Source organism: Acinonyx jubatus, chromosome D1 (genome assembly GCF_027475565.1).
Source record: "Acinonyx jubatus isolate Ajub_Pintada_27869175 chromosome D1, VMU_Ajub_asm_v1.0, whole genome shotgun sequence".
NCBI lineage: Eukaryota > Metazoa > Chordata > Mammalia > Carnivora > Felidae > Acinonyx > Acinonyx jubatus.
Window position 1 is genome coordinate 92,933,965 of NC_069390.1, and position 15,282 is coordinate 92,949,246.

The window sequence follows — 15,282 nt, forward strand, 5'->3', positions numbered from 1 at the left end:
CCCTCTGGGAGAGTAGGTCTAATGCAGATACAATTGCTCGCAAAACTGTTGCTCGCTGTTGCTCGCAAAACTGAAATAATAGTCCAGTAACAGGAGTGCACCCTACCTTTTTCACTAACCAGTTGCATGAATTTAGGCAAAACTCTTTACTACTCTGTACCTCAGTTTCCCTGGTTCTCAAATGGAGATGTCAGCTGCTTCGTGGAGCTATAATAAGGATCAATTAAGATAATGCATTTCCTTATACTATTTTTTTTTTAAGAAACTTGTTTTTTTAATGTTTATTTTTGAAAGAGCGCGCTGGTGAGGGAGGGGCAGAGAGAGGGAGACAGAGGGTCTGAAGCAGGCTCTGTGCTGATAGCAGAGTCCAATGTGGGGCTCAAACTCACGAACCACAAGATCATGACCTCAGCCAAAGTCGGGAGCTTAACCGACTGAGCCACCCAGGCACCTCACTTCCTTACACTTTTAAAAGTCTAACTAAAAAAATAAATATAAGGCAAGGAGACCACAAAGCAGGGAAAAAAAAGCGCCAATATATGGTATTGCTGCATGCAGAGGAAAATGATCTATAGAAAAGCAACCAAGAACAGGTGAATCACTAGGGAAAATTACCCACAAGTCCAAAGCCTGATTCCTATCTGTACACCCTCTCTGTGACTCAGTTTCCTCGCTCTGTAAAATGAGGATCTTAACCACACTGCCTTTGGCACTATAGGACTTCACATATGGGAAGTGCTTAATATGGTCCTTGACGCCCCCGTAAGCGCTCAATAAATGTTAGTTGCCATTTTTATTCTTTTTTTTAATCAGCACTATCATCATTTTTTAATATCACTAACACATAGTAGGATTCCAGAAATGTTTCTAGAAGTGACTCAAACACCAGGAGGTCAATTAATTCCATCTTCTTCCGTACGCAGATAACGTTACCCAGCACAGGGCAGCCAATACATTTGGTCACCTCGTTCCTACCAAGTCTCCCCGTGGACAGAGGAGAACTCAGACAGGGGATACCACCAAAGGGAGCCGCATTTCAAGCCCACACATTCACAATACAACTACAACGTTGGCCCCTTGACCAAAATGGACCAACAGATCTGCACCTAATGAAAGAAAGAGGGAATCATAGGATCTAACACTAGCCAGGCAGACAGAAACGACAAAACTTCCCCATCCTTGTAATACGGTATTTGGCTGAAAAAGACAAGGTTACCCCAATTACAGTTCCCAGCATAACAATGATCTCCTGTTGAAATGCATCAAGAGATACTCAAGGCAGATTTTTAAAGGCACATGTCTCTGCATGTCCCTGAGGGACCAATAGGGGCTGAGCAGAGAAGCATTTCTGTGTTAAAGTGATGTCTCATCCTGAGAGACAGCCAGGCACCCCTTCAGTCCCAACCGTGGCTGCTGACAGTAGGGGCATGGAAGGACACGGAGTGATTTCCGAAGATGAGCCCAGCACCCCCGCTCTCCCGGCAAGACCTGGATCTTCCTTGGAGGCCTCATCCAAGTTACAGGCCCAGCTTGGCTCTGCTGAGGGACCAAGGGGCGGCTCTGGGTGCTGACTGGGCCTGGCATTCCCAGTGACAACAGATTCTGCTAATGCCTTTCCAATCCTGAAGAACAAGGAACCTGGCCCCAAGAAAGCAGGAATGGCATTGCAGTACCTCTACATCCTTTTCTCAACCTCAGGGGGGTGGGGGTGGGGGTGGGGGGCCTTCAGCACAAGAGCTACAGATAGGAGGGAGTGATACCAAATCTTGAGAAGAGACTACAGGCTGGGGGCGGGGGTCACTGACTATTCACGACCTCAGTTTTTAAGAGTTAAGCTCACAAGAACTAAGCTCCTCCCTTTCCTTTCCCCAAAGTACCTTTTGAAGACCCACTAAAGAGCCCTCTTGCCTAGAGGAGGGCTGGACTAGATTAATCCTGTTAGACTTTAACCTAGAGTAGGAGGTTCTGGAAGGCCAGATGTGAGCTAGAGCCAGGATAGGACGACATGTATTAAACTGCTCAGCACCTACCCCGATTCTGGAAATCACCCTCCCAACCACAGAGATCATTTCCCATGGTCCCACCATGGACTGCGGGTGGACGGCTGGGAGCCGCAAGGAAGGCAGGGCGCATCCCCGCGGGAAGCTTTCCCAAACTCTCCTCCTCCCACCCTCTGCTGTCAAGGAGAAAGGCACCATCCCCAGCCCAGAGAGCTGGTCCCCAGTAAGCTGCACACACTACCCCGTGGGGAGGGCCAGATCCCTGCCGTGACAAAGTTTCCCAGGCGAAATCTCCAGTTTCTCAACCAGATAAAAAAGCCAATTCACCCACCCACCCACCCACCCTGATTCCGAGGAGGAAAGGGAGAGGTGAGGGTTTTATTTTTAAAAGGGAAGGTAAAAATATTCTGACTGCTTCTGCGGCTACCAGACAGCTAGCTCACATCCCAAGCAAGAGGAGGCTCTAATATCCCAACATCAGGCTCTGCGAGAGGTGCCTCCAAAGCCCCAAGGTGTGTGCATGGTAGGCACGGCAGAGGGGCCACCCCACTCTCCTTTGGACGCCAGGCGTGCCAGAGGTCGGGGCCTGGTCCTCCCGACTTCTCAGAGAGAAGCCTCGAAGAGATCAGAGCCTGCCCACTGGGATGAGGGTACCCTATGGAGCAGGGCGAGCAAGGCCCCTGGGGCTGGCTGTCAGGCTGGGTAGAGTGCCACTGCACCCACCACCGGCCGGGCGTGACCCAAGGGACCCTTCTTTACCAAGTTCCCTCAGCATGCACCACCCATTAGGTCCCTCAAAGTTGGAGACTCTTTCCAGCTGCACTTGGATTCTCTTCACAGCCCCCCAACTTCCACCAACCGCCTCCCCCAGGGAAGATGCTGGCAGAAAATAACTGCAGCGAGGTAGAAGCTAGGATGAGCCAGGGAGAGTGACCCAACTTTGCAGGGTGTGCGGCCCCCATCTTGACTCCTTGAGAACCATGGGGGGGGGGGGAGGGGGACAGGCCTGTGTGAAGGAGACCTCTTGAGGATGCTCAGGTGCTGAGGAGGGACATGGGGTTGAAGAACGATGACGAAGAGGAAGGGGCCGTACCCCTCTCCTCTACTTACCAGGATAGCTTGAATCCTTTCATTAGTACAGGCACGGTAATCCACTGACCGTGTCCTTAGCATCCCCGTGACAGCTCCGGAGGTCCCAGGACATATTGGAAAAGATGACGAAGTCCCCAAAGAACAGAAGCCCATGTAATGTGACTTGAACACAGAGAGAGAAAGAAGACAGAGAGAGAGAGGGAGAGAGAGAGAGCCAGCAGCACCAGCCAGAAGAACCGCGGCAGGCTGGGCTCGGAGGCCAAGGGCAGCCTCTGCAAATCCAGCCCCAGGGCTGGAGCTGCCTGACGGAGCCTTTGCTGCTACTGCCAGCTTCTGATGGGGACAGGCAACGGCAAGGCTGCAAAACAAGCCTGGAGTGGCTGTCAACAGGCAGGCCGGCCGGCCACCCGCCCACCCTCGCCTCCTGCCGGCTCAGAGCAGCCTTGGGGGGGAAAGGACCCAAGGAGAGCCCGGCAGGAGAGCAAGAACCAAGCAGAACCTGCACCTCTCTTCCCCCAGGCGGCGGCTCCCGCAGCTCCATATAATCTCCTCATCAATGCAGTACCCAAGCAAAGCACTGCCAGCCACTTCCGCCCATTTAAAGACACAGCACATGTTTTGTCCCGGGATGGGACAGAAAGTCAGGGAGAGGGTGGGCAAGCAAGGTGATGCCCAAGGAGGAAGAGGAGAGGGGGCAGGAAGAGCGCGAGTCGGGCACTTCCACGAGCATCCATCCAAGGTGTTAAAATGCCACACCCCGGGGCGGGGGGGAGGGGAGCGCTGACCCCAGGCCCTCTGCAAACGTCCGGAATCCCAAGCGGAGCAGACCTGAAAGCGCCCCCCGCCCCTCCTCCTGCGGTTAGTGCCTAGAGGCCCAAAGTCGAGCTGCTCAAGACCACCTTAAATAGAATCCTCACCCTCTCCCCAGCAAGGCGGGGCCCGCGCAGCAATGAGAGCCCAAGCAGTTCAAGGCATACGGAACACACAGTTCTCTTCCCCTTCTGGGGAAAGTGCCCAGCCCCAGGGCCACCGCTTTTGGGGCGCATGGTGAGGCAGCAACTTATGGTGGTCCAGCAGCGCCCCCAGTCACCTGGGGCCTGGAATCCTTTTAAGGTGGCCACGAGGGCCTGGTGTGGGATCTCAACAACATTTTATCACCAATACCGGGCTCTAAGATGATTCAGACCAGACAGAGCATCAAAGAGAGGAGGCACTGAGATTTTCAACTCCAGCTAGAACATACAATTCGCTCTTAAAATCCTCCAACCTGGGCCCACTGTGTTCCAGCCCCAGCAACTTCCGTGGCTATGTGACTTTTTTTTTTTTTTTGGCCTCCCCTAGGTTGCGGACTATCTGGGTCAGTAATGCGGATGGGTGAGAACAAACAAAGAGGAGATTAATTATGAAATAGCAACCTCCAACTGAACCATACTAAGCCTTTACCCTGAAACTTGCCTCAGAGCAATCTACAGACACCCATTCGGGTTGTGTGCACATCATCTATACTTGACCCCCAAAGTGATAGACAGTCTTAAGAAAAACCAGAGCGCGAGATCCCCACTGGTAACGCTCGCTCACTGTACTTGTAATTACTTATTACCTGCCTTTTTAGATGGTAAACTCTAAGTGGGCAGGGACAGTGTGTGAGTCCATCATCTCACTGACTTAGGATGGCTTATATACACTAGATACTATTAGCAAGTGTTTAATTGAAGTGGCCTTATTCGAACCTAACTAAAACACTGCAGTCTCTCTCCAGGGTCCAGATGGTCCAGCAAAAACACCCTTTAAGGGATCCTGAGCTTTTAGAGATGTACTCTCAAAGCAGCCCTGGCCTATGGAATTCTCCTCTGTCCACAGACCCAAGCCAGACAACACTGAAACGCTCTCAAGACCTCAGAATACATCTTTAGTTATGTATCCAGGCCATTCTTTCAACTTAGGTATTGTAGGGCTGCATAAATTCTCCTTTACAACCTAGGTAATTCACTCCAAGGGCCTCCAGGGACCAATGATGCCAGCCTCTAGGCAAATGGCACCTAGAATACTCTAGGTAGATGAGAATACTCTCATCCTATCCCCCCTGATCACAGATAACACATGAAACCTGAATCAAAGCTTTCCAAGTATTACATTAGACACAGATTACTAAATAGTGAAAATTCTATATTTTTCAATAAAAATTTTAAAAGCCGTCAAATAAAAAAGAAACCTCCCTTGCAACTACTAATAAGAATTTGGGGGGAGCTTATTTATGTCAGGCATCGTGCTAATAAGCATTTTACTTGTATTATCTCACTTAACACTCACCTCCGTATTATGAAGTTGTGACTATCAGTATTTTTCAGATGATGTTATTGAAAATTAAGACTGTAGCATCTGGATTTGCCTAATGCTAAATAACCAACAAGCTGCAAGCCTGAGACTTGAACTTGGGCATGTTCAAACCCAAAATCCAGTCTCTTAATCAGGATGTATGCTTATTTAAAAAAAAAAAAAAAAAAAAAAGGAAAGAAAGAAAGAAAATCTGTGAGACAGGCTAATAAGGGCCTACACGCTCCCAGGGCAAAAAGAATCCAGGCAACAGGTAAAAAAAAAAAAAAAAAAAAAAAAAAAAAAGATGCTAAATCAAGTTAGCTGCTTCTTTCTATTACTATTGCTGATAGGGCAGTATATGAATGTGATGGGAGGAACATGAAAAGGAGAATCTAGTTGGTTGCGAGACCATCAACTGCCTCAAATTCCCCTTGGCTCTTTCCTGTTTCTGTAACCTGGGCTCTTCACAGAGCTCGGGAACCTGGCTCCATTTTTGTGGTCCATAAGAAAATCTCAAAATATGACCCAAATAGGGCTTTAAAGAGCCATGGGATTGCCAGCTTTCCTTGAAATATATTTAAAGGATAAGACCAAGCAAAATGAAGAGGTGTTCATCATTTAATGTATCTTCCCTCTTTGATCTTCTCCTAGAGGGCAGACAGTTCAGTAGGTTCGCCAAGTTTCCTGACCGGTAAGGTGTCAGCACTGACATCATTCTAGATTACTGTGGGGGTGAGTACACAGGTTAACAGTCAGGCAGGTGCTTTCGATGCTCCTGCTTCCGCCTGAACTGCAATCTGGCTGCTCCTTGAGATCTGTATTTCAGGAAGGATAAGAACTTCTACGGAAAAGAAGGAAAGGCCGAAGAGTTCCATTTCCGGCAATATGGCAGACTAGCTATCCTAATGGAGCTTCCTGCTAAAAACAATTAAAAATGCTGGATGAAAGAAAACATTTAGAAAGAAAAATAGAGAGGAAATTTTTTAAAAAACACTTGATGATCTATCGAAACAATAAGACAAATTTAGAAACCATAAATTCAGTGAGGGCAGAAACTCAGAAAATTAAAGAAAGCCTTATAGATATGTTTTCTAGAGAAGGTACTTGTGGCATCCGTAAAACGGCCTTGGTTTTCTGGACCTCACAGAACACAGTGAGCAGAGACAGTGCACAGGCCCATTAATGGGAGGAGGAAAGAGGAGATCACCTCATAAAGTAGGAGGCCCTGCTGGCCTCCCCTAACCCTACAAGTGAGCCTCCAAGAAACTCCCACATGCTGCTGAGGAACTCAAAGACAGGCCTGTCTTCAACCTTGGCAGAGACCAAACAATCTCCCCTGATAAATCATAATTACCAACTGATCCTCACACAGGCGGCTGCCTGAGGACTTCCTAAACAATTCACACACACACACACACACACACACACACACACACACACACACAATATGTCCAGAAAGCAGAAGGCAGATGAACTCCACCACAGTAAAATGAAGAACATCTGATCCTCAAACTGATTACAAAGAGGGAGAAAAGACCAGGCTTTCCTGGGAGAAGATAATTGCAACAAATGTAGCTGAAAAGGAATTTAGTTCACAGAATTTATAAATATAAATAAAAATATCTACAAATCAATAGGAAAAAGAAAAACAATTAGATAAAAAGACAAGGGATTTGAATAAGCACTTTCAGAAGAGGAAGTGATCAATCAATACACATATAAAAAGGTGCTCAACCTCATTAGCACTCAGGAAAATGCAAGCTTAGAATGCCAATGAGATGCTAACTTTGTACCTATCTGATTGGCAAAAGTTAAAAAGTCTAATAATGTAAAGGTTGGAAAGGAACCGGTGGAGGGGGGGGCCTGGGTGGCTCAGTCGGTTGAGCGTCCAACTTCGGCTCAAGTCATGATCTCGCAGTTTGTGAGCTCAACCCCCACATCAGGCTCCGTGCTGACAGACAGAACCTGGACAGAACCTGGAGCCTGCTTCAAATTCTGTCTCCTTCTCTCTCTCTCTGCCCCTCCCCTATTCATGCTCTGTCTCTCTGTCTCTCTCAAAAATAAATATTAACCAAAAAAAAAAAAAAAAAACCCCATGGACATGTATATAGTGGTTCAACTACGTAAGCAAAACCATTTGGTATTTATAGTAGAGTTTGAGAAATGCATCCCCTAACACCTAATGGTTCCATTCTACCAAATGAAGAAGGTCCCATTAGGAAATGTTCGAGAGAGAAACTTCACACAGCACTCACTCTGTGTGGTAACATGGTTTGCGGAAACAAACCCCCAAACCTGGAAACAAATGTCTACCGACAGCAGGAAGGATACACAACTAGGATTTTCTTAAAGTGTGAACAGTCTATAACATTCAGAAAATTTATAAATTACTGTCACGTGCAACCAAGCCCATGAATCTTGGAAACAATGTTGAACACAGAGAGCAAGTCAAAATGAAGAAAGCATGACATATGATTGCATGCAGATACAGCCACAGGACAAACACGTAACAAGATAGATGCTTCACATTCATGTATAAAAAGGTACTCAACCTCATCAGTACTCACGAGTATCCAGATATTCTCTATCTGTATAGCTAGAGAGTGTGTATCCATAAAATGGAAAATCAAGGAAGTGACAAACTCAACATTCTGAAAGGTGGTCAGTGGGCAAGAACATGGAGTCAGCAGGACAGGTAAGAAGTACACTGTTTGTTGTTCCTTCTTTCCGTACGCTTTTTATGTACTTTTTTTTATAAATAATCTTTGTCTCTGTTCAATATTTAGCAAAAAACAATTTAAAGATAAACTACATAACTGGACACACCTGACACCAATCTTCTCCTTCCAATCTCTGTGAACAGAATGGATGAGAGAGGAGGGCGGTGGTGGGGAATGGCTGACTGGGACGACGATTCGTGTTGCATTTTCAACATGAATTTTCAAAATCTAAGTTCAAAAACCTAGCCTTCCCAGGCTCATGGATATTCATTCCAACGTCTGTTGTGTTTCTAAGGTCTGATTAACAGAAGGTTGAGCTGTGTCCCTCCAAACCTCTTGCTACAACGGTTTCTTCCAAACTTTACTGGGTTTGGAATACAGGTTAGAAAAAAAGAAAAAAAAAAAACTTTGATTTTAGCTGCTTTGACTTTCTCCTGGTCTCCAAGTCAAGCCTTAAGGTCTCACCACGTGGGTACTGCTCCTTTCCCAAGGCAACAAGAACAGGACTGATGCTCCTCGCCTCATCTGTAAGCAGGCACTGGACTGGCAGGAGGTCTTTCCTTCAGAGCATTACCACTCTGCAGACCCCCAAGGCCTCGGCCAAGGGAAACGTGGAGTCCACGGACCCCCCACAGGATTCAGTTGCCCTGACTCCCACCCCTCAGTGGCTCTTTCCACCACCAGAAGCTCACGCCTCCTCATGACCTTGGGGAGTCACCGGGAGCCCATCTGGGGCAGAAAACAGACAGTGGACAGGATCCCCGAGGCTCCCCTTCCATCCGGAGTCTCTGGGTTCTGCGCTCGCCTCCCGAGGAGAGGAGAGCCACAGGACCAGGGCAGTGCCGCATGCCTCCAGGAGCTGGCAAAACTGGGGCAGAGCCGTGCTGCAGTCACACGTTGGGGAATCAAAGCTCCAAGCTCAGGCAGGGGAGTCGGCAGGCGCTGAGAGTGTTATATTTAAGGAGCATTTTGGAGGTCAGGAAGCTGGTGAGAGGAGCAGCGGGGGAGGAGTGGCGTCCTAAACACTGCATTTCAACAAGCCTCCTCGTCCTCCAGCCAGAATCCTCTTCCAAATCCCAAACTGCAGTCAATAGAGCCTGTGTGAGGGGGACGGCAGATGGCCAGAGCGGCACCCGATCAGGTGCTCCCCACCACTTCCCTGTCCCCTCCTCCCCACCCCCCCCCCTCCCCGCCACTATTAGTCACTGGCTCTGGGGTGACAGTGTGGGCTGCAGGCATTGGCCTTGCCTTCTGGTCTGTTCATCTGTGTCAGCTCCCAGCCGGGAGCTTCCCGAGCCCGCCCCTCCTCTCCCCTCCCGTGTGGGGGACTCATGTGCACACCCCTGCCCTCCAGCCCCACCAGTCCACTGTAGAGAGGGGAGAGGAGGGGAGGGGAGGGGTGGCCCAGGCCACAGAGCAGCAGAGGTTGAGAGGTTCGTGTGGAAAGCAAGTGGGGGCTCGGTTCACTTCAGGCACGCTTCCTTGGGCCTCCATGACCCCAGGGATTCACTTGGGGGGCTGGAGCGAAATAAAAAAAAAATCAAAATCGAAAATGGACAGGCTCACCCCCTCCCCGTCCTTCTCTGCCCCTCCTTCACAATCTGCTAATCCAGAATGTTCCAACAGGATGGGCAAGGGCAGAGCCGAACTCCAGCCAGCTTCATCCCGCCCCCAGCTGCTTCACCAGCACAGCTGACTGGAGAGGGAGGAAGACAGGATAGAGGCAGCCTGTCCACTCTAGAGCCTAAAGTGGGCCCCCCTACATTACGTCCTGTGAGTCTCACAACGCCCCGGGGAGGCGTCACTGAGCCACATCTAACGGAGGAAGACACCGAGGCCCGGCGAGGTCTGCTTCTCTTCCTACCGCTGGTGGCTGCTCCTAGAGCCACAAGACGAGGGGGTGCCGCGGTTGGTAAAATCGGGAAAAGCGAAGAGGTGAAGCCCAGTGCCGGCAGCACAAACCCCCTCGCCTCTCCTCAGCCACCTCTCCTGCTCACCTCACTGGCAGAGCCCAGCTAACCTACGTCTCTCCCTCTGTCCCGGCAACTCTGGACATCCCTCCTCCATGGTGACCGCCCGACTTCCTCGTGCCCGCAAGGGCTGGCGACGGAAATCCCAGGAGGACCCCCTCGCTCTGGCCTACATCTCTATCCCCTTCCTCTCCAGAACCTCTCCCCAGCTTCCTGAACACCTGCCCGCCTGCCTCAGTGCTGGCTTCTTGGGATGTCTTCTTCATTAGCGTGTTCTCGATCACAAGGCTCTCTGCTGCTAGACAGAAGGGCGGCCCCCAGGTGGTAAAGCCCCCACTGTCAGGAAAGAGGCACACACCTTCCAAAACCCCCCACCCACCGGAAGAGGGGACCTCACCTGACTTCCCTCATTCTAATTACATGCATAACAAAAGAAAACATCGCTCCTGCCAGATGGAAGAAACAAGGCAGATTTCTAATTACCCACCCTGATCCTCCTGGTTTATCCTCAGGAGAAATTCAGGGTGACTGATGGCATCAGGGACCCAGAAGGGAGCTTATAAACTCAGGTTCTCGCGGGGAGGGAGCGCCCAGACGCCCACGGCCAGCTGCTCCCGCTCTCCTCCCACTGAATGGAGACTTCTCCTTTCTCATCTAAGTTACGCTTGAGAAGGACTGTTAACAAACTGATGAACTCATTTCAACAGGGAAAGACTCCTGGCCAAGGACGCAAGACTGCTGGCAGAGAAACCACTCCGTGATGTGACGAGCCTAGGAAAACCACATTCTTGACGGACACGGGCCGGACACCAGCCCCGGAGGCGTGTGCAGCGATTCCGGAATTGGACGGGAGTTCGAATCCATACGTAACAGCTATGTGACCTTGAGCAAGTTACTTCATTTCTCGAAGCCTCAGCTCCATCAGCACACAAAGGTGATAATGGCAACAACCCACACAGCTGTTGGGTGTCAATGACACAACACATGACGTCATATCGAGTGCCCAGCACATTTTAACCATCATCATGACTGTTCCTAACTGGTATCCACAGACGACCAGTACCTCCTGCAGGGACTACAGGCTCCATTTCTGTGCCTCCTTATCTACTTTTTCTCCTTTATGTGCACAAAAGTTTCTGATTTTTTTTCTGTTTTGTTGGGGATGTTTTTAGATTTCTACTTTATGTTTCTATTTCTATATGTGGTATTTCTGTCACATCAGTCAGCCATTTATTTATTCAACAACAACCACACTTACTGAGCACCTACTATGTTCAGGACCCAGACAAATCATGACGTTATTTCAATAATAACCCAAATATCCTCCTTGATCTCCGGAAGCTTATAATCTCATAAGGAAGATAATACACAGGCATTAAGTAGTTATATTAAGTAATTCTAACATAAAGTTTAAAGTAGTAAGTCCTGTAAGAGAGGCACAGGTAATCAGGACACAGTATTTCTGTTCACCAAAATGAACACAGGTTTGTAATCGTTATGCCACCTTTTCAATTAATAAGTAATGATGAGTATTCTCAGCCAACCTATGTTAAGTCTGTCTGCGATAATTATTTCTTGATCGGTCTGGTCTTAACACAAAAGAGTCAGCCAGAAAAAGGATCCAATATTTGTGATCATCCTTTATGGAGACAAGAACTTCCTATCTGCATGACAGGTGTCCAGAAATCGTGCCTTCGGAACATATTGCCATCATCGCTGCCAATAAATACAGGTTTATTTGGACAGAGCCGACTGCATCTAACGGGCTGGAATCTGAAATTGCATTTCCTACCATTAGGACGTTTTCTCCTCAGGGCCTTCAGGCTGGGGGGAAAACAATGTGGAAGATGGTTCAGGCCCCTCTACCGACTATATTCTCTACACGTCACAACTGACGCGAGATGGCATAATCATGAGTGAACCTCCAGAGAGCTCAGGTTCCGTGTGTCTTAGGACTACTCGGTAAATGCACCCGTGTCCTTCCATACTCTGCCACCAGCTACATCTGATGGCTCAAGGGCACTGTGAAGTATTTAGATGATCTGTGGACAACTGACAAAAACAAGGGCAACATGGTTAAGTTTTGAAAAAGCTAAATACACTGAATTTTTAGTTTGTGATAACATGTCCGTTGAAATTTGTATTAAGGGGCACCTGGTGGCTCAGCAGGTGAAGCGTCTGACTCTTGATTTCAGCTCAGGTCATGATCTCACAGTTCATGAGATCAAGCCCCTCGTTGGGCTCTGTGCTGACAGCTGGGAGCCTGGAGCCTTCTTGGGATTCTGTATCTCCCTCTCTCTCTCCCTGCCCCTCCCCTGCTTGTGTTCTCCCTCTCTCTCTTGCTCTCTCTCTCAAAATAAATAAACATTTAAAAAATGTTGTATTAAAATATTCTTTAAACAGTGGTGGTGGACGTTTTCTATTTTAGTTTTGTTACCTTCCATAGGTAAGACATGTGGGGATTCTGTGTCGGTCCACCAACTTTTTTCAATTTCTCTACCCGACACACAAGCTCAGACCCCCAGTGTCCCCCACTCCCCGCCCCGAGGAAGGGCTGCTGAGCTCTGGGACCTCACATTCCACTCTAAGGAGAGGCTATGGCTCCTAACTGCTGGGAAGGGGGATCTGAAAGCCTTCTTCAGTCAACTCCCTGTCTTCAGGGAGCCCTGTGGTCTGGGAGCCCTGCAGGGCTGCAGCCTGCACCCTGCAGCCCTGTGGTCACCTGCATCCCAGAGGTTCCTAATCCAGGGGGGCTTAGTGACATATGAATTGGCATGTCACATCCTATTAGTTTCAGGTGTAGAACATAACAGTTCATTATTTGTACACACGGTGAAATGATCACAGTAAGCTTCGTCAACATCCATCCCCACGACATCGTAAGACTTTTTTCTTATGATGACCCGATCTACTCTCGAATGCTCTAACAAAGCCTTGGAGATACGCCTGTGCCTCCCAAGTATACGAGAACAACTGCTGCCACTCTCCTGACCTCGGACACCAATTTCCAACTGTTCCGAACACCGTCACCTAGATGTCCCAAGGGCACCTCAAAGCCAGCCTGAATAAATGCAACTTCTCACTGCCCCTCTAAACCTGCTGCTCCCTCTGACCTCCTGCGCCTGCTTCAGTGAACGGCACCAACTACAAAGTCGCCCAGTCAAACACCTGGAATTCACCCTATACTCCTCTTCCACCTCCCACTGAACTAGATACAAAGGCCTGTCCGTTCTAGCTCCCTGAACAACTCTGAGTTTGTATCTTGCTTTCAGTTTTATACGTGCCTTTAAATTCTCATCGTTAGGTATGGCGTTATGCCTACCCCTCCTCTCCTATTTGTTCGTTTACCAAATTATTTATTGAGCCCCTATTATATTACTTGGTAATATAGTAGGCGTGGGGGGGGCAGGTTGTGGCTTAAAAAGCAAAATCACACTAGCCCTGCCCTTAAAAAAAAAAAAAGTTTACGGTCTAGTTGGGGAAGACAGACATGTAAAACAAAACAAAGAATCTGAGATGGCACAAAATGAGGAAATGATCAATTATCTGTCTGCCTTGTAGCCAGAGAGTACTTTTTTTTTTTTTTTAAAGTTTATTTATTTTGAGAGAGAGAGAGAGCACACGCACGCACAATGAAGCGGGGTAGGGATGGGGGCGGGGGAGAATCCAAAGCAGGCTCTGTGCTGTCAGCACACAGCCCAATGCAGGGCTCGAACTCACAAACCGTGAGACCATGACCTGAGCCGAATTCAAGAGTAGGACGCTTAGCCGACTGAGCCACCCAGGCACCCCAGAGAGTACTTTTTCAAAAGCAAATCTGATGCTATCCTAAGATGTTTCGATTGTTCCCAGTATCTACATAATCTCAGTAATGTGCAAGGTTGTCATGGGATGTCAATCCCTATGTCTAGTTCCATCATCTGACGCCTGGGGTCCACGTGCTCCTAAGCCCTGATCATGCCAAACTGTTTGCAGTGTCCTGGGCTTTGCCCTGTGCACGCTGTCTCCTCTTGCCTAGCTACCGTTCAGCGAGCAGCTATGGTGAGCCAGGCATTATCTCACCTAATCCTCACGACAATCCTACAGGGTTGATGGGTATCACCCTCGTTTACAAATAAGGACTCGGGGACGAGGACAGGCCAAGATAACCCGCTCAAGTTCGCAGAGCCAGAAAGTGGCAGCACCAGCGTATGATATGTCCAACTCCAGTTTATAATACCACCTCTCTTCTCTTGTCCACCTGCTAAGCTCCCGCTGACACTTCAGGTCTCAGATCAAACGTCGCTTCCTTTAGAAAGCCCTCCTACCTGCCTAGGCCAACATCAAATAGTTCTTTTGCGCTTCCCTGCTGACTTGAACTTCTGTTACAACCCCTGTTACCTTGTACCGTCATAATGTTTCATAATGTTTACTCATCTGTCTCCCCCAAGAACCCGTGAACAAACTGTTCACGGTGATCATGTGCGATCCAATTACAACCTCCATAGTGAAATCTTTGCTGGCAAATAACGCATTTAATAAACATTCCTTGAACGAACGTATTGACGAATGCCTACCAACCTCTTTTCTCACGGTTGAAACGAGAACTCTCAGGGTGCAATTTACTATCTACATATCTTAACACAGTCACGTCAAGACATCAGACGGCCCGCGCTGAAATTACAACCTTAAAAAAAAAAAAAAAAAATAGTACCATGGCAATGCAATAACAGAGCCTCAAACTCCAGACTCCAGGAGATGAAATCATGCCTCCAACAGCCTTCCTCCAGGAACTGAACATGGTCTAAATAGGCAGTGCTGTCGTCCAGAGTGATCACACATCCAAACCAAAAGCTCTTTCATTCTGGAGTAACTGAACCCAGTATAGTTGGGGCTAAGGGAAATCCTGGGAATAGTACCTGAGAACTGAAGGGGACAGGGTAAGACAGATGCATTTACATGTATTTAGCAATACACACAAGTAAAATGATATATTAAGGAAACAACATCCGAGTCATATATAAATGACGTACCAATGAGTCACGATGTGAATTTTTACTCAACAGCTCCGCTGCATTTAGATAGTATCAGAGATTCGGTACATCTGCCACAATACATAGGCTCTCTTTGTACCTAGGCTGTAAAATGCAAACAGGCTCTTTGCAGGAGCATCTTCATCAGGTAAAGTTTCTTAAACATTTGTGA

General features: G+C 48.3%; 1 protein-coding gene across 11 annotated transcripts in view; it reads right to left on the reverse strand.

The window, feature by feature from the left end:
* The window catches only part of GRAMD1B (GRAM domain containing 1B), a 237,700-nt gene that overhangs the window by 89,099 nt on the left and 133,319 nt on the right, over positions 1 to 15,282 (reverse strand). Inside the window, exon 1 of one of the 11 annotated variants that reach the window (XM_053203953.1) lies at positions 3,111 to 3,823. The exons of the other annotated variants lie outside the window; for them this stretch is intronic. Coding sequence (XP_053059928.1) covers positions 3,111 to 3,133 — 23 coding nt within the window. The 5' untranslated portion in view covers positions 3,134 to 3,823. Of the gene's footprint in view, positions 1 to 3,110; positions 3,824 to 15,282 lie in introns of those variants that run through there. 11 annotated transcript variants of the gene reach the window in all.